Source organism: Glycine soja, chromosome 6, assembly GCF_004193775.1.
Source record: "Glycine soja cultivar W05 chromosome 6, ASM419377v2, whole genome shotgun sequence".
Taxonomy (NCBI): Eukaryota; Viridiplantae; Streptophyta; class Magnoliopsida; order Fabales; family Fabaceae; genus Glycine; species Glycine soja.
Genome location: NC_041007.1, coordinates 41,486,568 through 41,509,010, shown reverse-complemented (window position 1 = coordinate 41,509,010; position 22,443 = coordinate 41,486,568). Strand labels below are relative to the sequence as shown.

Genomic DNA, 22,443 nt, shown 5'->3' with positions numbered 1-22,443 from the left:
CCGCTTACGTAACCACCGTCTTTGAAGTTATATATTACTACGTCGTTGCATTTAAAGCCCGTCCTAAAAACCGAATGTTTCCACGTCGTTGCTGCCGTCGCAACATCTTCGAAGGCGCTGGTTCAACTACGGCCGTGACGTCAGCCCCATCGCAGGAATCACGTCCTTCTAAAACGGTGAAAAGTGACCATCGTAAATGGTCAGACGTCTACAACGACGTCGCATTTAAAGACGGGCGTTCACCGTCGTTGAACGCCGACGACGACCTTCGTTGAACAGATTTTTTGTAGCAGTGAGTATATCTATAACACAAAAATAGAACTCAGCACATAGAATTTTCTTCTGAAGATAGAAAATTTCAGGCACAGAGAACACAAATCAATATCCTCTATTGTGTAGAGTAAAAATTGGGTGAGCATCTTCCTTGAACTTCTTTATGATGGTGGCGATATGATTCCCTTGGTGGAATGCTTGCTGCAACTCAAGCTCAGTTGGCTGCCTAGAGCCATCACCAATGTAAGTTCCTGCACCATAAGGACTTCCACCTTTCGGCTCCTTCATCTCGAACATGCCAGGACCGAATGTGTATCCTATTGGAACAAATATCATTCCATGATGAACCAGCTGAGTGATAGCAGTAAACCTGTCATAGATTCCAGAATTTTCTAATCTCATTAGTGCATAATGGTAAGATATTGTTGTTCAATATGTGAGTCTACATATGTCATTAATAACATACATTAGAACTTATCCAAAGAATTAACCACTTTGAAGTGTTCTTAAAAGACTGAATTTCTTGGAATTGTTGACATTTCTGAAGTTATAGATACAAAAATCTTGTTTCTGTTTTAATGACTTCAAATAGAAATAAGAAAAGTTCAAAATTCATTCTCTTCATTAAGGTATGTCAACTTATTATAAAATGTTTTGTTCCTCTAGTCATGTATGACATCACATTATTAGAAAAGAAGAGGCTTCCTATGCTCAAGAGGAATTCCCTTAAATTTCTAACAACAATATTTCAGTCATCAATCATATCATAGGAATTGATTAAGAAACTACATTGAGATTAGAGAGGGTCTTACGGCGCAGTCTCTTGTCCAACACCTTGGCAACTGGTGCTATAGAAGATTCCAGCAGGCTTGCACGCAAGCATTTGCGCTTTCCATAGATATTGAGTTGAATCCAGGAAAGCCTTGAACTGAGCAGCCATTATTCCCAATCTTGTTGGAAAACCAAAGACAAAACCATCTGCTACGGGCAGTTTAAAAGGGTTAATGATTGGTACATCACTCTTTGGTGGTGCTCTCAGCCTAACAAGCTCCTCAGGTGGCAGTGTCTCAGGTATCTGCTCATAGGTTGAAATGTTCAATATAGTCAGCATTTAGCAAGAGCAAATGTTTACTTGCCTTCTTGAAAAGGAGAATGTGAAACAGGTTTTTGCATCCCCTTCTAGAATTTAGCAAGAGCAAATTTGGGAAGTCTTTTTCATACTATGATTCATAGAGACTAGATGACTTTGTTTAAAATTTGATAGAGTTGATTTTGAATCATTGAACATGATTGAAATGTGTGTCCAAATTAATTACAGTCACAAGTTTTGTTACATCAAGCGTTAAGGCAGGAAAAATTGATTTTTCCCTAAATGAATTATGTACTAAAACATATAGAAAAACTTAGGACATGAAATTATTGGATCAGTCAAGGGCTTAAGGCCATTGAATTCTCCTGTCAGAAGGCCATTGTAAAATATGGTTATAGTGAAGGAACCAAGCTAACAGAAAGTTTGAATCTAACTTTGTGACATTCAGATCAGATGGCAGCAACTATGATATTAAGTTTAAAACTATTTATCGACCTAAAGTGGAGCCACTGCAACTGGGGCAATACATGCAGATTAATTTCATGAAATTTATCTGCTCCATAGAGGCACAGAGGAATAAGGTTTAGCACTGGACTTTTAGTTGGTTACTATTTGCAATTTTATGCTATAACTAAATAGAATGCATTGAATTAGGAATTGTGTTAAATGTAACAAATATACACACCTGCCACAGTTTGGCCTCAACACCCTCTACAGAATTAGCCCCGCGCAATATTTCCCTAGCTAGTGTTTCCGCATGACCATACATTGAGTAATACCTGCAAAAAAAAAAAAAAATCGTTCAGTAAATGAAGCTGATAGAAACATCGTCAATAATTCAGTACAAGATGAAAATGAAAAGGGAAATTGAGCAATATTATTGGGGACAATACAACAGAAAGAGGAAATGAAAATCACATTATGAAAAGGTAGATACTGCAAACACCAAGGTTATAGTTTATCAGTAAAAGGATAAAAACAAAAGGAAAGTTAAATATCAAATAAGAACTAGTGGATTGTTATATTTGCAAATCATTGTAGATGGATATTATCTGTACACAGCTTACAACTTGTCAAGCTCTGAAAACCTATTTTCTAATTGAGTAACAATTTTGAAATGTGCTTTCATTATAGAAAATGGCAATGATGGAATACCAAAGAAGATGTTCAATGATTCAGAAAGTCAATGAATCAGGAACACAATCAAGTTTTCTTACAAATTGGGAAAATAGAAAAGCACAAGACTTTCAGCATTCAAGGCTCCTATGGAAAATCTCTCAACATCCCCAATGATCAAACAAACCATTGTATCGTTACAGAACAGAGGGAAAAACAGAAGCAGAGCAAGAATGCATCATATCTTTCAAAGTTAGACACCAAGATCTTCAAAGAACATTGAAATCTAAAAGATTTCAAATTTAAGAACCCATTGAAGAAATAAAAGAAACCGAATGAACGAAATTCCATATTGAGAAGCATGCATCATGCATGTCAGATAATGATTAACAAGTTATAATTATAACACACGAGTGCACACATATATAAAGAATCAATTAAAGAAGACAACAAAGGTTAAAATGTGAGCATACTGCATACACAATATAAACTTTGGCAGGCATTGATGATCGTAGAAGGTCTCTTTGCTTCTTCTCTTTGTTCTCTTGGTATGTTGGTATTCTTTCTTTTGGCTAAATGAAACGAACAGTTAGAAGTTGATGATTGAAATGGCGGGAAGCGCAAGCCATATTTATAGGTTGAATTTACAAGTTGGGTCCTCTTCTTCTAAAACAACTCTTTTCTTATATGCCCATAAATTTCTCTATATACAATCTATGAAAAAGAAGAATAAAAATGAATTGAATTTTTTAGTATGCTAAAATTAACTCGTGTACTTTAATTAATTTTATGGAAGTTATTCCATCTAATTACTGAAAAACTGAGAAAATAAATGTTTATGGATAACAAGACCTTAACCTTTGTTTCATTTTTTTATTATTAATGCTTATAGTTGAAAAGGTAAGAAAAATAGTATTTTTTTCCTAACATTTAAAAGAAACAAATCTGTGTATATCTTTATTTATGTAAAAAACTCTACCTTAGGAATATTTAAATAAAAACATAAATTATTAAACGTGTGGATAACAGTTATAAAATTATTTCTGCTTAGCATTTAGACAAATACAAAACATCAAGTCAATCAATATCTTTATTATTTTTTAAATGAATATATATAATTTTGGGTAATCAAATAAGAAATTATGTTTGTCATTAATTAGCTTCCTAATTTTGGTTAATAAATATATATTATGTTTGGGTAATTCACAATTACTAATTTATTATGTTTCTCTCAAGTGCATATCAAAATCTATTTGAGGGTGATTAAAATTAACATTTTCCTTTTTTTTTTAAATATTTGAGGAATTGTTGAATGATTTTACTTATAGAGACTAATATCCCTTAGAGTGTCTAAAATTATATTATTTGTACAATTTTACTGCACTCATGCAGTGTAAGAGTCTATAACTTGTTTGTTTATTATATTACTTATGTGATTTTAACTACTGTTACCTTTTTCTTTTTTGGTAAAATGTGCTAACACTACTATTATATTACTTGATAATGCGTACTACTACTAATTATTTATTAGTATTAGTACTAATAATTACTTTATCCGTGAAATTCCTATCGACTAACTATTTAATCTTTGAATTCTATGTATATTATTTGTTTTCTAAACTTATAAAACTCACCACAAAATGATTCTTCTTTTAACTTTCATCAATTTTATTTTTCACCGCTACTAAACATTTCCTTCTCACATTAACTGTTGTAGTTACACATTACCAAGTTGCCTGTGTGACCAACTATATCCCTTCGCAACTTAGTTGAAGAAAATAAAATGAAGGAAGAACACATCAAAGGAGTTGCCTACATGACATTTTTGTTGTCATCACGAGGGACCAGTCCAGAAATTCAGTGAAGGGGAACTAAATGCGTATGAATGAGCATTGATAAAATTGATCTTAAATATAATTTATTTTGTTAAAATTGATTTTGAAGTTATGTTTTGATTTTTTTTATTAAAAAATTATGTTAGAATAACACTTTCAAGTAAAATTTTGGATCCAACGCAAAAATTATTAAAAATTACTTTAATGTGAAATCAATTCTGAACTTAAAATCAGTTTTAAATTATTCTCTAGTGTTAAATCAACCAATTTGAAAATATATTCAAAACCAATTTTAAACTCATAACCAATGTTACAAATAAAACTAAACACACACTAAATATTTTTCTTATTTTGTAATTATTTAAATATTGAATTTATATTAAATAATTATTTGATAAATAATATCTTTTACAAAAAATACATTAACTAGTTATACACATAAATTAAAATTTTTATTTCAAACAATAAAAAGGAAACAAATCTTAATTCGTTTTAAAATACTGTTGCTAAAAATTCAGCATGTAATAACTCATAATAATGAATAGTTATCAAATCTTGTCACTATCAATGTTATATAAAAATATGTCTGTAATATAATATTATAGACTAATACTATATATAAAGAATTAACTGCAAGCAGCTTTCTTAAAAAAAAAAAATGCAAACAGCTGTTCTTTCTCTATTAAAATCTTCCCACTAATTTTACGATAGTTAACTAAACATGAGGGGAGGGGCATAAAAAACATGAGGGGGTCGGGGCTATGGCCCCTTCCTGTCTAGCTCCCTCTCAATCCGTCCTTGTCTATGATGACAAATACAATATATATCCTATACGATAATATAATTATTCTAAATTAAATATATAAAATACGATACGTGTAAGATATAGATAAGTATTAAAATTCATAAAACATAATAAATATATAATTACAATTCTGAAAATCAAGATTAATAACATACTTGGACATTGCTACAAACAAAGTAAATAAAAACTATACATAATTGTTAACATAAATCACTCCCTATAAAAATAATATTAATCTCGTTCATCTCTTAAATTCTTCAAGGGACAATGCATGCTTCTGTATTTCTATATTATACATGCTCTTATGTCTCATAGTAGTTGTATTGAATTTTCATATTTTTTTTAAAGGCCTGGATACTCCACGAATACGAATCAATGAAGTATCAAAGAATATCGATATCGGATATGGATACGTGAACCAAATTGAAGTTCAGTGCTTCATAGGTTGTCTTCTATTCAAGAGTTATGAAATTATAATGGCAAAAGGAAAATTGATGAAAAGTTTTGGAGAAGCTAGTGAACATAAGATGCTAGTTAGGATATGAGGTAGTCTCTTGAGCTCTCATATCTTTTGCACCTTACTCTCTCTTTGTGGCACTCTTTCCTTTCAATGAGTTCCTTCAAATTGATCTCTTTTAAGTAAACATTTATGATTGTTTGAGGGATAATTCAAATGTTCAAATCTGTGTGAGCTGTTCAAACACAATTGGGAGTTTGCTTTTCTTTTAAAGTCTTGTGCAACATCTCCATGTGTCTTCTCTTATTTTCTCTCCACTGTTGACAACTTCCACAATTCAAATTTATTTGATTGTAACCGTTGGTTCTTTGTTGACTAGTCTTAGTGGATCCTCATGACATCTTCTTGAGAGAGTCATAGGATGTCTTCTGAAGATTATTCTACAAGATGTCTTCTGATTCTGATTTTGACAATTGCAGTGCTCAAGCTTTAATCTTCATGCTTCTAGTTCCTTAGGTTGGATGAGGACTTGATGTCTTGTGCAAATTCTATGCTTATGAATTGCTTGTACGTCTTCCATAGAACTAGCAACTTCTAGTTCAATGCTTGAGAATGCATGACAATGATTATCTTAAGATATAACAAAATATTACAAACTAAATTCAAATCATCAATCGCGCTAGGAACAACTTATTTTAATTGATCGAGTTAAAAAATAGAAATCCAACTTGATTCCACATGAAGTAAAATGGATATTATGAAAAAGTGAATACTCTTGTAATGTAATTTCATCTCAAGATTCTTCATTAATAGAAGTTACCAGAAAACAACACCCAAACAAGAACTTTATACAAAATAATGCTCAAATTGAAATATGGAACACAAATTTAATTTGAGGCACTAAATTATTTTAATGATCAATTTTGGACTCAAATTAATTATTTAATATGTAAAGTAAAATGTTAACTAGTACTTTAATATGATTATGAAAAATTCAATTCAAACTAGACACACATTTAAATTTCCCAGTAGGTCATGTCTTGGATATGCAAAGAATAAAGCACACTTTTTTGATTAAAAAAAACAAGAAGATACATTAGGATTAAAATAGTTAATCGGTGGTAAAAAAGAATAATAATAATATAATAATAATATTTAATTATCAATTTGAGGCTTAATTTTATTTATTTAGAATGTTCAATAAGTTATTTTATTTCTAAACATTCCAATAAGGGTTAACATTTTATAAAATATCTCAATGTAATTCTTTATTTTTTTAAAAATTCCTCAATATGGTCGTCCTTCTTGTTCAAGTGAGGCTGACGAAATTAATTACAAATTTAGAAAAAAAATATCATATTGAGGCATTCTTAAAAAGTAAAGAACTACACTGAGACATTAAAGAATCACATTAAGAAAATTTTAAAAATAAAAAGACCTTATTAAACATTCTAAATAAATAAAGTGATGGAATTGATAATTAAATACTTAGATCTCTTAACCAAAATCTGAGATTTGATTATTGACTTGGCATAAAGTCACAACTCAAAAAATCATTTTGCCCCCAAAATAGTCTGACCGATAGGATATGATTAATTTGATACTAAGTAATAAATCTCAAATACCTTAACTTATAACAAAATGTTACAAACTGAACCCAAATAATCAACCGTGCTAAGAGCAACTTATTTTAATTTTGGGTGAAAAAACAGAGCTATGAAAAAAGTGAAAAAAGAAGCCTAACTTGATTCCGCATGAAGTAAAATTGACATTGTGAAAAAGTGAACACTCTAACAAAATTATTTCATCGCAAGGTTCTTAATTAAGAGAAATTGCTGCAAAACAATACCCAAACTAAAATAAGAAACTTCATATAAAACTAGACAAAATTAAAAATAAATATGTGCGTTGCGCGTATGAATAACTAAATATACCTAAATATTGAGATATTAATAATCTTTCTCTTAAAAAAAAATCTTTGAAAATCCTTTTAACAGCATTCATTTGATAACACATCTCAATATTTCATGCCTTAAGAACAAAAAACATAAATTTAAGTAACAAACTGAATAAGCAGATATTCTGAGAAGGTAACGGTTAGAAAAATAATATTGCATGTTGTTGTACTTAGACAGTCAACAATAAGAATACAAGTAAAAGAAAAAGACATAAAAATATAAAAAAAAAATAGTTTGGTAGGAAGCACCGATGAAATGATGAATCAGCAACACCAACGAAGTCTTCATTCAATTATTAGGGGGAAATTCATAACTCGTTTTCCACGAACCTCCCTTCGTCACATCATCTGAACCCTCCATTCATTAGCTGACACTTTCCTACAATTTTCCCCTAGCAGCTGCCAAGAAATTTCTGAACTCTGCGTATTTATATTTCTTGATACATTATTTCTATCCACAAACACTTGTTCTTCTTCCTTCACAGTTTTGCAATTGTAATGGCTTCTACTTCTAATGCCATCTTCCAATGCACCTCTTCTTCTTCTTCTTCGTTTGAGTATGACGTGTTTGTGAGCTTCCGCGGTGAAGACACACGCAACAGCTTCACCGCTTTTCTTTTTGAAGCTCTGAAAAAACAAGGCATCGAGGCCTTCAAAGATGATAAAGATATCAGGAAAGGCGAATCCATAGCACCAGAGCTAATACGAGCCATTGAAGGGTCTCATGTTTTCCTTGTTGTCTTTTCCAAGGACTATGCTTCCTCAACTTGGTGCCTGCGTGAACTAGCACATATCTGGAATTGCATTCAAACATCTCCCAGACTTCTTCTGCCTATTTTTTATGATGTTGATCCATCACAAGTGCGAAAACAGAGTGGAGACTATGAGAAAGCCTTTGCCCAACACCAACAAAGTTCCAGGTTCCAAGACAAGGAAATTAAAACATGGAGAGAAGTTCTGAACCATGTAGCCAGTCTCTCTGGTTGGGATATCAGAAATAAGTAAGTAATCTGCTGTTGATTTGTTACGTGCATATACAATATATTTTTATCATTTCTTACTAATGCTGTTATCTTGAATGTATTACTTATTACAACCTTTAAACTGGAGATACTTAGAGAGATTGGGTCAACATTCATTATCCATGTTTAATACAAATAATATTTTAAAAATGAAAAAAGTACTATATATGTTATTATCTTCTTCTATGCATGTACGCTCGGTTTTGGTTCCCTTAGGTGATGATTTGTCATTCTTTGTTTTCTTTAAACTTTTAGGCAACAACATGCAGTGATTGAAGAAATTGTTCAGCAGATAAAAAATATCTTGGGTTGCAAATTTTCTATTCTTCCATATGATAATCTAGTTGGGATGGAATCTCATTTTGCTAAATTGTCAAAGCTAATATGTCTGGGGCCGGTTAATGATGTTCGAGTTGTTGGAATTACTGGCATGGGTGGAATAGGAAAGTCCACTCTTGGTCGAGCTTTATATGAAAGAATCTCTTATCGATTTAATTCTTCTTGTTATATTGATGACATAAGCAAACTTTATGGACTTGAAGGTCCATTAGGTGTACAAAAGCAATTACTTTCTCAATCTCTAAAGGAAAGAAATCTAGAGATTTGCAATGTATCTGATGGAACAATTTTGGCATGGAATAGGCTAGCCAATGCAAATGCACTTATAGTTCTTGACAATGTTGATCAAGATAAACAACTTGATATGTTTACAGGGAGTAGAAATGATCTGTTACGTAAACGCCTAGGTAAAGGGAGCATAATTATTATAATTTCTAGGGATCAACAAATATTGAAGGCACATGGAGTAGATGTTATTTACCAAGTGAAGCCATTGAATGACAATGATGCTCTTCGATTGTTTTGCAAAAAAGTATTCAAAAATAATTATATCATGAGTGATTTTGAAAAGTTGACTTATGATGTACTATCACATTGTAAAGGTCATCCTTTAGCAATTGAAGTAGTAGGCTCATCTTTATTTGATAAAGATGTTTTACATTGGAGAAGTGCATTAACTTGGTTAAGGGAAAATAAAAGTAAAAGTATTATGAATGTGTTGCGAATAAGTTTTGATCAATTAGAGGATACACACAAGGAAATATTTCTAGATATTGCATGTTTCTTCAACAATGATATGGTGGAATATGTGAAGGAAGTTCTAGATTTTCGTGGATTTAATCCCGAATCTGGCCTACTAGTTCTCGTTGATAAATCACTCATAACCATGGATTCAAGGGTGATTCGAATGCATGACTTGTTGTGCGATTTGGGCAAGTATATTGTTAGAGAAAAATCGCCTAGGAAGCCATGGAAGTGGAGCAGGTTGTGGGATGTTAAAGATTTCCTTAAAGTTAAGTCAGATAATAAGGTAGAATAATTTATAAATATAAAGTCCTCCTATTATTCTAGAATTTGTAAATACTTCCAAAGATTTAACTTTTTCTTTCCTCTTTGCTATGTTCAAGGCAGCAGAAAATGTTGAGGCCATAGTTCTTTCAAAAAAATCTGTCATTCTTCAAACAATGAGGATCGATGCTCTATCAACAATGAGTAGCCTTAAGCTTCTCAAATTTGGATATAAGAACGTTGGCTTCCAAATTAATTTTTCAGGAACACTTGCTAAGCTTTCCAATGAATTAGGATATCTTAGTTGGATAAAGTATCCTTTTGAGTGTTTGCCACCAAGTTTTGAACCGGACAAACTTGTTGAGTTGAGACTACCTTACAGCAACATCAAACAACTTTGGGAAGGTACAAAGGTAATATCAATTATTATTATTATTATTATTATTATTATTATTATTCTATATTATTTTCATTTAATTAAACAAATAAAAAGACAAACTTTCTTATGATAATTTCTTTTTTCTCTATTTAATTAAAGAAACAAAAGAAATGTTGAATGTCATTATTAATTTTGTTTCCTACTATTGGCGTTGCATTGTAGCCTCTACCCAATTTGAGGCGTTTGGATCTCTTTGGCTCCAAAAATCTAATTAAAATGCCATATATTGAAGATGCCCTATATCTTGAGAGTCTTAATCTCGAAGGATGTATACAACTCGAAGAGATCGGCCTGTCCATTGTTCTTTCACCAAAGCTTACTTCTCTGAATTTAAGAAATTGCAAAAGTCTTATCAAGTTGCCACGGTTTGGAGAGGACCTAATTCTTGGAAAGCTAGTTCTCGAAGGATGTCGAAAACTCAGACACATTGATCCATCCATCGGTCTTCTAAAAAAGCTCAGAGAATTGAATTTGAAAAACTGCAAAAATCTAGTAAGCTTACCCAATAGCATACTAGGCCTCAATTCTCTTCAATATCTGAATCTCTCTGGCTGTTCAAAAGTGTACAACACCGAGTTATTGTATGAACTAAGGGATGCAGAGCAATTGAAGAAGATTGATAAAGATGGAGCTCCTATTCATTTCCAATCAACATCTTCCGACTCCAGACAACATAAAAAATCAGTTAGTTGCTTAATGCCTTCCTCCCCAATATTTCAATGTATGCGTGAACTTGATCTAAGTTTCTGTAATTTAGTTGAAATCCCTGATGCTATTGGAATTATGAGTTGCTTAGAAAGGCTAGATTTAAGTGGTAACAATTTTGCTACACTGCCCAACCTCAAGAAGCTTTCCAAACTGGTCTGTTTAAAGTTACAACATTGCAAGCAGTTGAAATCTTTGCCTGAGCTCCCTTCACGGATTGAAATCCCAACTCCTGCAGGCTATTTTGGAAACAAAGCAGGATTATACATTTTTAACTGCCCAAAATTAGTTGATAGGGAACGCTGCACTAACATGGCTTTTTCATGGATGATGCAATTGTGTTCTCAGGTTTGCATGTTCCTCCTTTGCTCCTGCCATCTCTTTCTCTCTCCTTTTTTGTGTATAGGAATCAGGAAATAACATATAGATGTCTCTGTTGTACCAGGTGAGATTGTTCTCTTTATGGTATTACCATTTTGGAGGTGTTACTCCAGGAAGTGAAATACCAAGGTGGTTCAATAATGAGCATGAGGGAAATTGTGTAAGCTTAGACGCATCTCCTGTTATGCATGACCGTAATTGGATTGGCGTTGCGTTTTGTGCAATATTCGTCGTACCTCATGAAACACTCTTAGCAATGGGTTTTTCAAATTCAAAAGGGCCAAGGCATTTGTTTGGTGATATTCGAGTGGATTTTTATGGAGATGTAGATCTAGAACTTGTTTTAGACAAATCAGATCACATGTGCCTATTCTTTCTTAAACGACATGACATCATTGCAGATTTCCATCTCAAGCACAGATATCTTGGCAGATGGGTTTCGAGATATGATGGAGTGTTGAAAGAGTCATATGCGGAGGTGAAGAAATACGGATATCGCTGGGTATATAAAGGGGATATAGAACAAAGGAAGCGCAAATTTGGGGAAATTGAAGAAAAGTGAGCAGAAGGGAGAAAAGATGATGCAAGCTGCTCCCAGGAAAAGACAAAAAAGTTGAATGTTAGGGTGTAGAATCATCATTTCTTCTCTCATTTTATCCATTTGAGTCGTCCTTCACTCATCCCAACAATTCACAAGTGTCATAAAGGGAACTCATGCAAATTTTTAATAAGCTTGGTGGCGTAAAATCAGGTTTTTGGTTGTTATGGGATGCTTGTGTAGCTGTCTTTGTTGGTTAAGAATATTGCTTTTTTTCCTTTTTTGGTTTGAGTAATGTTTAACAGAGACTGATGCAATTTCTCGTTTTCAGTCCTTTTTACTTGTTAGTGCATGACAGATAAAAAACTAGTACAAATAAAAAATTTAAAAAATTCTCGTGTCAGTCGATCCAGGAATCAGAAAGTCAAACTAAGGACTAACATTTCTGCATGCCTAAGAAGAAAAAGGAGTAAATATATTTTGAAGCAGAGTCACTGTATGGTTGTTTTCTTAATCCACTATATCTAAGAATAAAATTCAATGTCATTATAATTAAAAATTGCATAATTAGATTTTAAAATTTTTTTAGTGTTTAAAATTTTTAATTTTAATTTTTTTGGGTAAGCTTACAAATTAATATATTAAACAATAGCATGACTTCATTTGATATGAATATTATTTTCTTACATTTTTATAGTATTACTATAGTAATATTGTTTGTTCGTTTTTATTTTCAATTAGTATTATTTGTATTCGTTATTATTGTTATTTTTATTCAATTCACATTTGATTAAAGATTATATATAATATTAGTTTATATATATATATATATATATATATATATATATATATATATATATGTGTGTGTGTGTGTGTGTGTGTGTGTGTGTGTGATTTTTTTATATTATATTTAATAATCAACTTATTTTTAATGATATTTTAAATAAATTTTATAATATTATCTTAATTTCTATTATTTGTTACTTGTGGCTTTAATAGTAATACACTTAAAATCATTTATAATTTATTTAAATTTTTAATATCAATTACCACTAATGTAGTGTTATTATTGATGATAGTTATATTTATATTCCCTCCATTCCTTTTCGTGCTATTTTTAAGGTTTTTATGTTTTAATCAAAAAATATAATAAAATTTCTTGAATATGATAAAATAGTTGTGAAGTTTCTTATTTTATCTCTTTTTTTCCAATTCACAAATAAATGCATGGGTAAATTAATTAAAAATTAAAAAATAAGTAAAATATAATTAACAAAAGAGTAATTGATGTGATCTTTAACTTTGTAGATGATGAATGAATAAAAAACATTTTTATTTTAAAAAATTCAACAATTAAAATAAAAAACAGAAGGAGTACCTTTTATAATGGGTTAAATTATAATTTTACTCCTTTTTGTTTGTTAATTATACAAAGTTAAATGTTGACTTTAATGTGACATTTTGATACTTCTGTGAAGCTTATATTGAAATAAATTAAATGAAGTGAAAAATAAAAAAGAAAGTGTTTAAATAGAAATTGAACTAGTAACTTTTTATTCATAAACAAAACAATAAATCACTAAGACATTTGCTTTGTTTATTGAAATATATTAATATTATTTTTCATCTATCAGTAGACAAGATTTTGTTATTTAAAATTATCAAAAAATTTAAATTATTTTTTTTAATATATAAATATTTTTAATTTTTTACTTTATATCTTTTTATTTTGAATAATTTTCATATTTTTATTTTTATGTTACCAATATATAATTAAATTTCATAAATTATTATGAAAATTTACATTCTCTTTTTTAAATTGATTTTAATATATAAATTATTTTTACTCTAATTATTTACGTAAAATTATTCATAAAAAAGTAACAAAACACTTTTTTTTATTTAATTAATTATATTAACATTATTTTCTATTTATCACTAGTCAAGAGTTATTATTTTTTAAATTATCAATTTTTTTAACTAAAAATAAAAAAAATATGTAATATATAAATCTTTTGAGTTATTACTTGTGACTTGAATAGTAATACACATAAAATTTATTTATAATTTATTTAAATTTTTAATATCAATTACCATTAATTTAGTTTTATTATTGATGATAGTTATATTTATATTTCCTCCATTCCTTTTCGTGTTATTTTTAAGGTTTTTAAGTTTTAATAAAAAAATACAATAAAGTTTTTTCAATATGATAAAATAGTTGTGAAGTTTCTTATTTTATCTCTTTTTTTTTCACTTCCCAAATAAATGCATGGGTAAATTAATTATAAAATAAAAAATAATTAAAATATAATTAATAAAAGAGTAATTGATGTGATCATTAACTTTGTAGATGATGAATAAATAAAAATATTTTTATTTTAAAAAATCTTGCAATTAAAATAAAAATAAAATGAGTACCTTTTATAATAGGTTAAATTATAATTTTACTCCTTTTTGTATGTTGATTATCCAAAGTTAAATGTTGACTTTAATGTGACATCTTGATGTTGACCAGGATCTTATTTTGAAATAAATTAAATGAAGTCAAAAATTAAAAAAAATGTCTAAATATAAATTGAACTAGCTACTAACTTTTTATTCATAAACAAAATAATAAATCACTAAGAAATTTGCTTTGTTTATTTAAATATATTAAAATTATTTTTCATCTATCATTAGACAAGATTTTTTTTATTTCAAATTATAAAAAATTTTAAATTAATTTTTTTTAATATATAAATATTTTTAATTTTTATTTTATATCTTTTTATTTTGAATAGTTTATAAATTTTTATTTTTATGTTACCAATATATAATTAAATTTCATAAATTAATATGAAAATTTGTAGATAATTTTTTTTGTAAATTTATTTTAATATATAAATTATTTTTACTCAAATTATTTATGTAAAATTATTCATAGAAAAAGTAATAAAACACTTGTTTGATTTAATTAATTATATTAACATTATTTTCTATGTATAATTAGTCAAGAATTAATAATTTTCATGTTATAAAAAATTGTTAAATAAAAAAATATTTAATATATAAATGTTTTTAGTTTTACATAAATAATTAGAGTAAAAATAATCTGTACATTTAAATCAATTTCAAAAAATATTTAAAATATTTAGATATTAGTTTATGAAATTTAATTATAAATTAGTAAAATGTAAATAAAATTTATAAACTATTTAAAATGAAAACATATAAAGTGATATAAAATAAAATTAAAGAGATTTATATGTTAAATTTTGATAATTTTTAAAAAAATTAATAACTGTTTTCTAATTATAACAGAAAAGTGTTAGAGGTCCTTACTTTGGCAAAAGATTAGAACAAATTGGATCTATTTATAATATATAAAACCTTATCTTCTTAATATCAAGTTGTCACCATGTCAATAAAATTAGTGATTTGGAGCAAGAAAGAATATAAATTGACTTTCTCATTAACTTTTGTCACGTTAATGGGACTATCACTAGTAACACTCATTAATAAGCGTGGGTATATTTTAATAAAATCAATAACTTCTCACATTAATGAAAAATTAAATTATTTACAATATTTAATTTTACATGTTGAATTAATATAAAGGAAAAATTATTAAATAAAATAAATGTAAAAGTTTACACTAATTTAATATTACTATCTATGCATAAATTTATTTATTTTTATAATTAGTCACTTTAAAATATATTTTTAGAAAAAATAACATGCATAATCAATACTCTTCCTTATGCAATGTTTTGAAGACTAAATAAAAATTGAACCGACAAGATCTCAGGATATTGGTTTATCTGTTCAATCAGCTAATTTTATCATTACACTGTGATTAGAATTTGGTAAAATTAGATAATATTTTGCTAGAAGTTGTTTATATCTTTAATAACAAGCACAGGAGAAATGAGACAATCACATGTGGCAAAAATTGTACTACTATCTTGACTTTTCATGGGCAACTTGGAGGTGCTAAAATTCAATCTCACCAAATGTCTAATAAACATTTTCATTTTTCCTGCTTTAATCCACATTGTCTTCAAAAAGAGAATCAGAATACAATTATGAAGAATTATTTGTTTAATGGTATTTGCCTCAGGGGGAATTTCTTATAATCAATAATCGTGTAACTAATCAAGTCCCATCTTATTTTTCGTGACTTTAAAATTTTTAATGTAATCTTTTTGGATAAGTTTACAAATTAATGTATTAAAATATAGCATGACTTTATTTGATACGAATATCATTTTTCTACATTTTACATTAGAGTATTATCTTAATATTATATTAATATTTTTTTATAAGACTACAGTATTACTTTATTAGTATTGTTTATTTATTTTTATGTTAAATTAATATTATTTGTATTCACTATTCCTGTTACTTTTATTCAATTTAAACTTGATTGAAGATTATATATAATATTAGTTTATATGTATGATTTGTGATATTATTTATTAATCAAGATGATATTTTAAATAAATTTTATAATATTATCTTAATTTCTGTTATTCCTTACTCGTGAATGTAATATTAATACACATAAAATTATTTATAATTTTTTTTAAAAATTTAATATCAATTACCACTAATGTAGTGTTATTATTGATGATATAAACAATTTATAAATTAATTTTTTTTTATATAAGTATTTTTAATTTTACATAAATAATTTGAATAAAAATAGTATTTACATTAAAATCAATTTAAAAAAATATTGAAATAATTTATCTATTAATTTCTGAAATTTAATTATAAATTCGTAAAATAGAAACAAAAATATGTAAACTATTCAAAATAAAAACATATAAAATAAAATTAAAAAGATTTATATATTAAATATTTTTTAGTTTATAAATTTTTATAATATGAAAATAATTAATAACTCTTAATTAATAATATGAACAAAATAATACTAATGTAATCAATCAAATAAAACAAGTGTTAATAATTTATTCTGTTATCTATAAATAAAAGGTCATCATTGAATAAGACTTTGGATGATTTTGGACATGCATATGGTCTTCAAAGATTTTTTACTTGTTTAGTGCAGATTAGTATAATGTACCAATTAATCTTGTTTTGATCAAGTCAAATTACTCACTCATTCATGTCCTGTGCACTTAACACAAATTGAATCCATCTCTTTCAGATTTTCATGTCCTCTAACAAGGTGAGGGCTTCAATAGATTAAAGAATTTGTACTCTTTAGGAAAAAACAAAGAAGAAAAAAAGGACATCACCCATCATTCTCCCTGCTGAAATGTTTTGAAAACTGAATCCATAAACCGGTGATTAGTACATCATGGAGCTCATTTCTGGTGATGATTAGTGTCTTGGGTACCTGCTCATATGCTAAGTAAATTTGGGAAATAAACTTAGTCAAAGAGATCACACAGAATAAAGCACAGGGGTTATTGGACTTGAAAGTGACAAAAATGGAATTAATGCATATATATATAAGGATTAGCAACACTGATGCATTGATAATGAAATTAACATGCCTGCCATAGTTGGGACTCAACCCCTTGTACAGAATCGGCTCCTCTCTTTGTTTCTTGAGCTAGTCTTTCCACGTGCCCAAGCATTGAGCGGTACCTGTCAATGCAATGCTAAATTTTCGCTCTTTAAATAAAGCTGAAAGCAATATGTTATTTTCTTGGGGACAATACAGATAAAATAGGAATTGGAGATCACAATTTACCAGTGGATGATCATAGTACTAAGTACGAATAAAATGAAAATGAAGCAAAAGAAATTTAATTTCGAATTGTGCTTTGACTAGGAGATGTAAAAAACTATTCAAGAAGTGAATACATCTAAAACAAGAATAAAAGGAACAGAGTTAAAAAAAATGCATGAAATCCAAGGAGGTGGAAAGAATTTTAAAATTTGAAAGACTTCAAATTTAAGAATCCGTTGAAAGGGTAAAAGAAACCCAGCGAATAAAAAATCATTTTTAATATAGAAGGAAATAACACTAAAGACAAATTGAGGGAAAGAAAATTAGAGAAATATTGGAGAAGGCTAACAGAGTATAGCAATAAAATATTTTCTATAAAAGAAAAAGCAATGAGTGATTAATAAATGCATACACAATGTAAACTTTGACAGCCATTGTTGATCCTCTCTCTCTCTGGTTAGAATTCTTAGCTAAATGAAATAAACTGTTTAATTGGAGATTATGAAATGGAGGGAAACTGAAGCCTTATAAATTACTATGATTGGAAATTGGATCGCTGCCGCTGAAGAGGCTTTGTTTATAAGTATCACTTATTGACATGTAAGCTTTTTTATTTTTTATATTTTTTCTTGACTATAGGCCCAATACAGTTTTGATTTGAGTTTAGAAAGGTACGTGGACTAAAATTTACTAAGTACAACAACCTTTTTTTTTTGGTTTATAAATAAATAAAAATTCTTAAATTGCTGGAGTTGGATAGTATAGTAAAGGATGACAAAGTAACCAAGACAGTCACGAAGAATGTTACTTTTTATATCCTACTCTGTAACTGTACAAATTGTAAATCTGTCAACATGTTAACTAAAAATCAAACATCTACACTAATTTATATAATAGATAAGATGGAAGAGTCACCTTTAAAAAATGAGTTTTTGCACCAATTAAATAATTTAATTCAAAAGGATGAGGAAAGCTGAAAAGAAATAATTCAACCCATAAATATGAAAGAAATATACATTAGGTTTAAAACTCAAAGTGAGCAAATTACTATAAAGGATTTACAAAATGAAATTAAGAATCTTAAACAAGAAATCCAAATATTTAAACAAAACGACATTACATTAGAATATAGACTACTAAAACTAGAAGGAATAAATTTTTTTAAAGGTACAAGATAAGACAAATAATGAAGATAAAAGTTTGGAATCTTTTATTAATTTATTAAATATAATTACAACTCATAAATGACAGTGTGAAATAACCTAGTAATCTAAAATGAACAATTTAATATGGTTGTTTTAAGTGGTAACAATTTTGCTACACTTCCCAGCCTCTAGAAGCTTTCCAAACTGGTCTGTTTAAAGTTACAACATTGCAAGCAGTTGAAATCCTTGCCTGAGCTCCCTTCACGGATTGACTTGCAAACTGGTGCAGTAAGAGCAGGATTATACATGTTTAACTGCCCAGAATTAGTTGATAGGGAACGCTGCATTGACATGGCTTTTTCATGGATGATGCAATTGTTTCAGGTTTGCATGTTCCTCCTTTGCTCCTGTCATATCTTTCTCTGTCCTTTTTTGTGAATAGGAATCAGGAAATGACATATAGATGTCTCTGCTGTACCAGGTGAGATTGTTCCATTCTTATTACAAATCTGGAAGTGTTAGTCCTGGAAGTGAAATACCAAGGTGGTTGAATAATCAGCATGTGGGAAATTGTGTAAGCTTAGACGCACCTCCTGTTATGCATGACCATAATTGGATTGGCGTTGCGTTTTGTGCAATATTCGCTGTACCTCAAGAAACAATCTCAGCGATGGGGGTTTCAGGTCCAGATCGGAGATATCCTGATTCTGGTGATATTCCAGTGGATTTTTATGGAGATGTAGATCTAGAACTTGTTTTAGACAAATCAGATCACATGTGGCTATTCTTTCTTCATCGAGAAACGTTCATTGAAAAATTCCATCTCAAGCACAAATATCTTGGAAGATTTCTTTTGAAATATGATAGTAATTTGTTCATTACTTTAGTATTAATATTTTTTTATGGAGAAATTTATGTAATTTTTTCATTACTTTAGTATTAATATTTTTTTATGTTAAATTAGGATGAAAAAAAAGGTTTCAAAAGTAACGAAGATTATAAAAAAAATAGGAATTTTATTATTTTTATAAAAAAAATATGTTTAATAATAAAATATAAAAAACTGAAGGTGGTGTACTTGCTAAATTGATAAGTGTAATAACAAATTTATATTCTCTAAAACCTTTTGATGTTGGAAACCAAACTGATTAGTCCATTTTTAAAAATTTGTTGTGCATTTTTAATTCTAATGTTTTTCTTTTAAATATTTTTCTAGATTTTTGATGGGTTGGATTGGACATTGAATAGGCTAACATAGGGTACAATTAAAATTTGTCCAGAGCCAAAAATATAACATTTAAATTTTATGAGAACAAAAAATATGTATTTTTAATTGTACAAAAAGATGATTTATCATGACAATTTTTGTCATTAAAAACTCATCACTAGATATATATAATAACAAAATTTTGATTAGTCATATATCATTACTAATATGTGAGTCGTTATTATTATCAAAAAATTTAGTTACAGTTGATTACTATTTTTAATTACTAATAATATTTTTTAATTAACATAATATTACAAAAATATTAACATTACTATTTTTGTCAAAATTTTTGTCATTATTATTATCATTGGATTATTTTTTAATTAACATAATATTACACATAATATTTTTTAAATATTAAAATGAATCCCACTTAAATAAATACATGTTAATTCAGATAATTAAAGTATAAAATAAAAATATAAATAATTCATTACATGTTCAATACCACACTTAAACATAATAATATGATATCCAACTATACTCTAAATCCAAAACATTATACATTAAATCACACTAATAATTTTGTTTATTATTTATTTAATTTAAAATCCTTATTATTCTATATCTTACTAACCTCTCTCTCCTGCCAAAATGAACTACTTATCTATTTTCAATTAAAAAATCTCCTCTGCTTTCTTTATCCGATTCTCCTTCATATTGACACTCCCTCCATCTACTCCCCCTTCCCGTTTCTCCTTCACACAAACAGAAGAACAATGTGTTGTGTGTGAGTTTCGTTTGGTGTTAGCATCGTCCAAGAGGAAGCCCAAGAGGAAGCCCACAAGGAAGATGAACTGCAACTGCAGACGAACTCCATTCCGTCAGGTTCAGCGAGACCGTCATGAGCTAGGGCTAGACCTTCACACTTGCAGGATTACCACGTGGAAGGTTTACCCTATTAGTTCACGTGTAGAGTTTGTTAGCTCACGAGTGTAGTAATCCTTGTGGAAGTTAGGTAATAGCGCACGTGCCTCATTTCTGTTAGACGGTTAAGCTCATTCTGTTGAGCAGCGTAGTTATGATGCCAATGATTGGCTATAAATACTTCTCACCTTGTAATAAGAGGCATATATGAAAAAGCTTATTCCATTAAGTTCAGGAGTTTCTTCCCTTTCTCGAATAAGGGATATTTTCGTTCGCGTCTTGGTTCACGTTTTCACCTTCCTTCTCACTCTCTAACCGCTGCAACCCTAACAATTGGTCCGACCTGCCGGCGTCGCCATTGCCATGGCCGAGCACGGAACTAGGAAGACGACCACCGATCATCTCGAAGATGCCATCGCACGTCTTACGAATAGCCAGGCCTCCATCAATGAACGTTACGCCGACCTATCTAGCAAGGTCGATTCCATCCTGGAGCACCTCCGCCTCCATGACTCCGGCCAAGCCGCCACCACTGCTACAGCTATCCAGCACCATCAGCGTAACGCCGTTAAGCTTGATATACCTCGCTTTGATGGTCGTGATCTGCTCGGGTGGATCTTTAAGATCACTCAACTCTTCCAATATCAAAACACTCCGGAAGAAGATAGAATCACCGTGGCTTCTCTGTATCTCGACGGCGCCGCCTTAAGCTGGTACCAATGGATGTACAGCAATGGCCTCATCACATCATGGAACGCCTTCCTCGAAGCTCTAGAATCCCGATTTGCACCTACGTGTTATGATGATCCAAAAGGTGCACTGTTCAAGTTAATGCAAAGAGGCATTGTAAATGAATATTTGACCGAATTCGAACGGTTAGCGAATCGCGTGATAGGCCTCCCTCCTCCATTCCTCCTGAGCTGTTTCATCTCAGGTTTAAACCCTAGTATTCGACGAGAAGTCCTTGCTCTACAACCTATTTCTCTCTTACAGGCCACGACTCTAGCTAAACTACAAGAAGAGAAGCTCCACCACACCGTAACTATACCCTGCCATTATCATCCACAAATCAAAGCACCGAACTCACCAGCAAGCCAAAACCTCCCTACGTGCGTCGTACGCCGGACGAAATGGTATTTCGCCGGGAGAAGGGCCTATGTTATAATTGTGACGAAAAATGGAACGCAAATCATCGTTGCAAAGGCCGAATAATGCTGCTCATAGTTGATGAACAACCATCGCCGACACCTGTTGAGCTCGGACTCGAGGAAGAACCAGTCACTGTTATTCCTGATCCACCGGAACTCTCGCCGGATCCCAGTTGTTCTCATATTAGTTTACACGCACTCTCCGGGTTACCATCCTCAGAAACCTTTCGTATCTTTGGCGTGATCAAGCACGCACGACTGACCTTTCTCATCGATAGTGGGAGCACCCATAATTTCCTCCAACCCCGAATCGCGCACTTCCTTCGACTTCAAGTTCAGGCCACTCATCCTCTTCACGTCCT

The 22,443-nt window shown here is 29.9% G+C and overlaps 2 protein-coding genes across 2 annotated transcripts; one reads left to right on the top strand and one right to left on the bottom strand.

Annotated features, from left to right (window-relative positions):
- Window positions 1-378: 378 nt before the first annotated feature.
- Window positions 379-2,135, bottom strand: LOC114416270 (NAD(P)H dehydrogenase (quinone) FQR1-like). Its single transcript, XM_028381144.1, has 3 exons — window positions 2,049-2,135; window positions 1,086-1,348; window positions 379-643 (listed from the first exon to the last, which is right to left on the bottom strand). Exons 1-3 carry the CDS (start codon window positions 2,130-2,132, stop codon window positions 379-381), a joined length of 612 nt encoding a protein of 203 aa, XP_028236945.1. The 5' UTR covers window positions 2,133-2,135.
- Window positions 2,136-7,985: 5,850 nt separating this feature from the next.
- On the top strand, window positions 7,986-12,299 carry LOC114416980 (TMV resistance protein N-like). The gene is made up of 5 exons (XM_028382035.1): window positions 7,986-8,534; window positions 8,811-9,924; window positions 10,022-10,315; window positions 10,504-11,394; window positions 11,492-12,299. Exons 1-5 carry the CDS (start codon window positions 8,032-8,034, stop codon window positions 11,987-11,989), a joined length of 3,300 nt encoding a protein of 1,099 aa, XP_028237836.1. The 5' UTR covers window positions 7,986-8,031; the 3' UTR covers window positions 11,990-12,299.
- The last annotated feature ends 10,144 nt before the right edge of the window (window positions 12,300-22,443 follow it).

Coding starts and splice junctions, on each gene's coding strand:
- LOC114416270 (XM_028381144.1), bottom strand. CDS start 2,132: ATGTATGGTCATGCGGAAACACTAGCTAGGGAAATATTGCGCGGGGCT. Junction 1,349..2,048: donor TTGAGGCCAAACTGTGGCAG/GTGTGTATATTT, acceptor ACCTATGAGCAG/ATACCTGAGACACTGCCACC. Junction 644..1,085: donor GTTGGACAAGAGACTGCGCC/GTAAGACCCTCT, acceptor AATCTATGACAG/GTTTACTGCTATCACTCAGC.
- LOC114416980 (XM_028382035.1), top strand. CDS start 8,032: ATGGCTTCTACTTCTAATGCCATCTTCCAATGCACCTCTTCTTCTTCT. Junction 8,535..8,810: donor GGTTGGGATATCAGAAATAA/GTAAGTAATCTG, acceptor TTAAACTTTTAG/GCAACAACATGCAGTGATTG. Junction 11,395..11,491: donor TGATGCAATTGTGTTCTCAG/GTTTGCATGTTC, acceptor CTGTTGTACCAG/GTGAGATTGTTCTCTTTATG.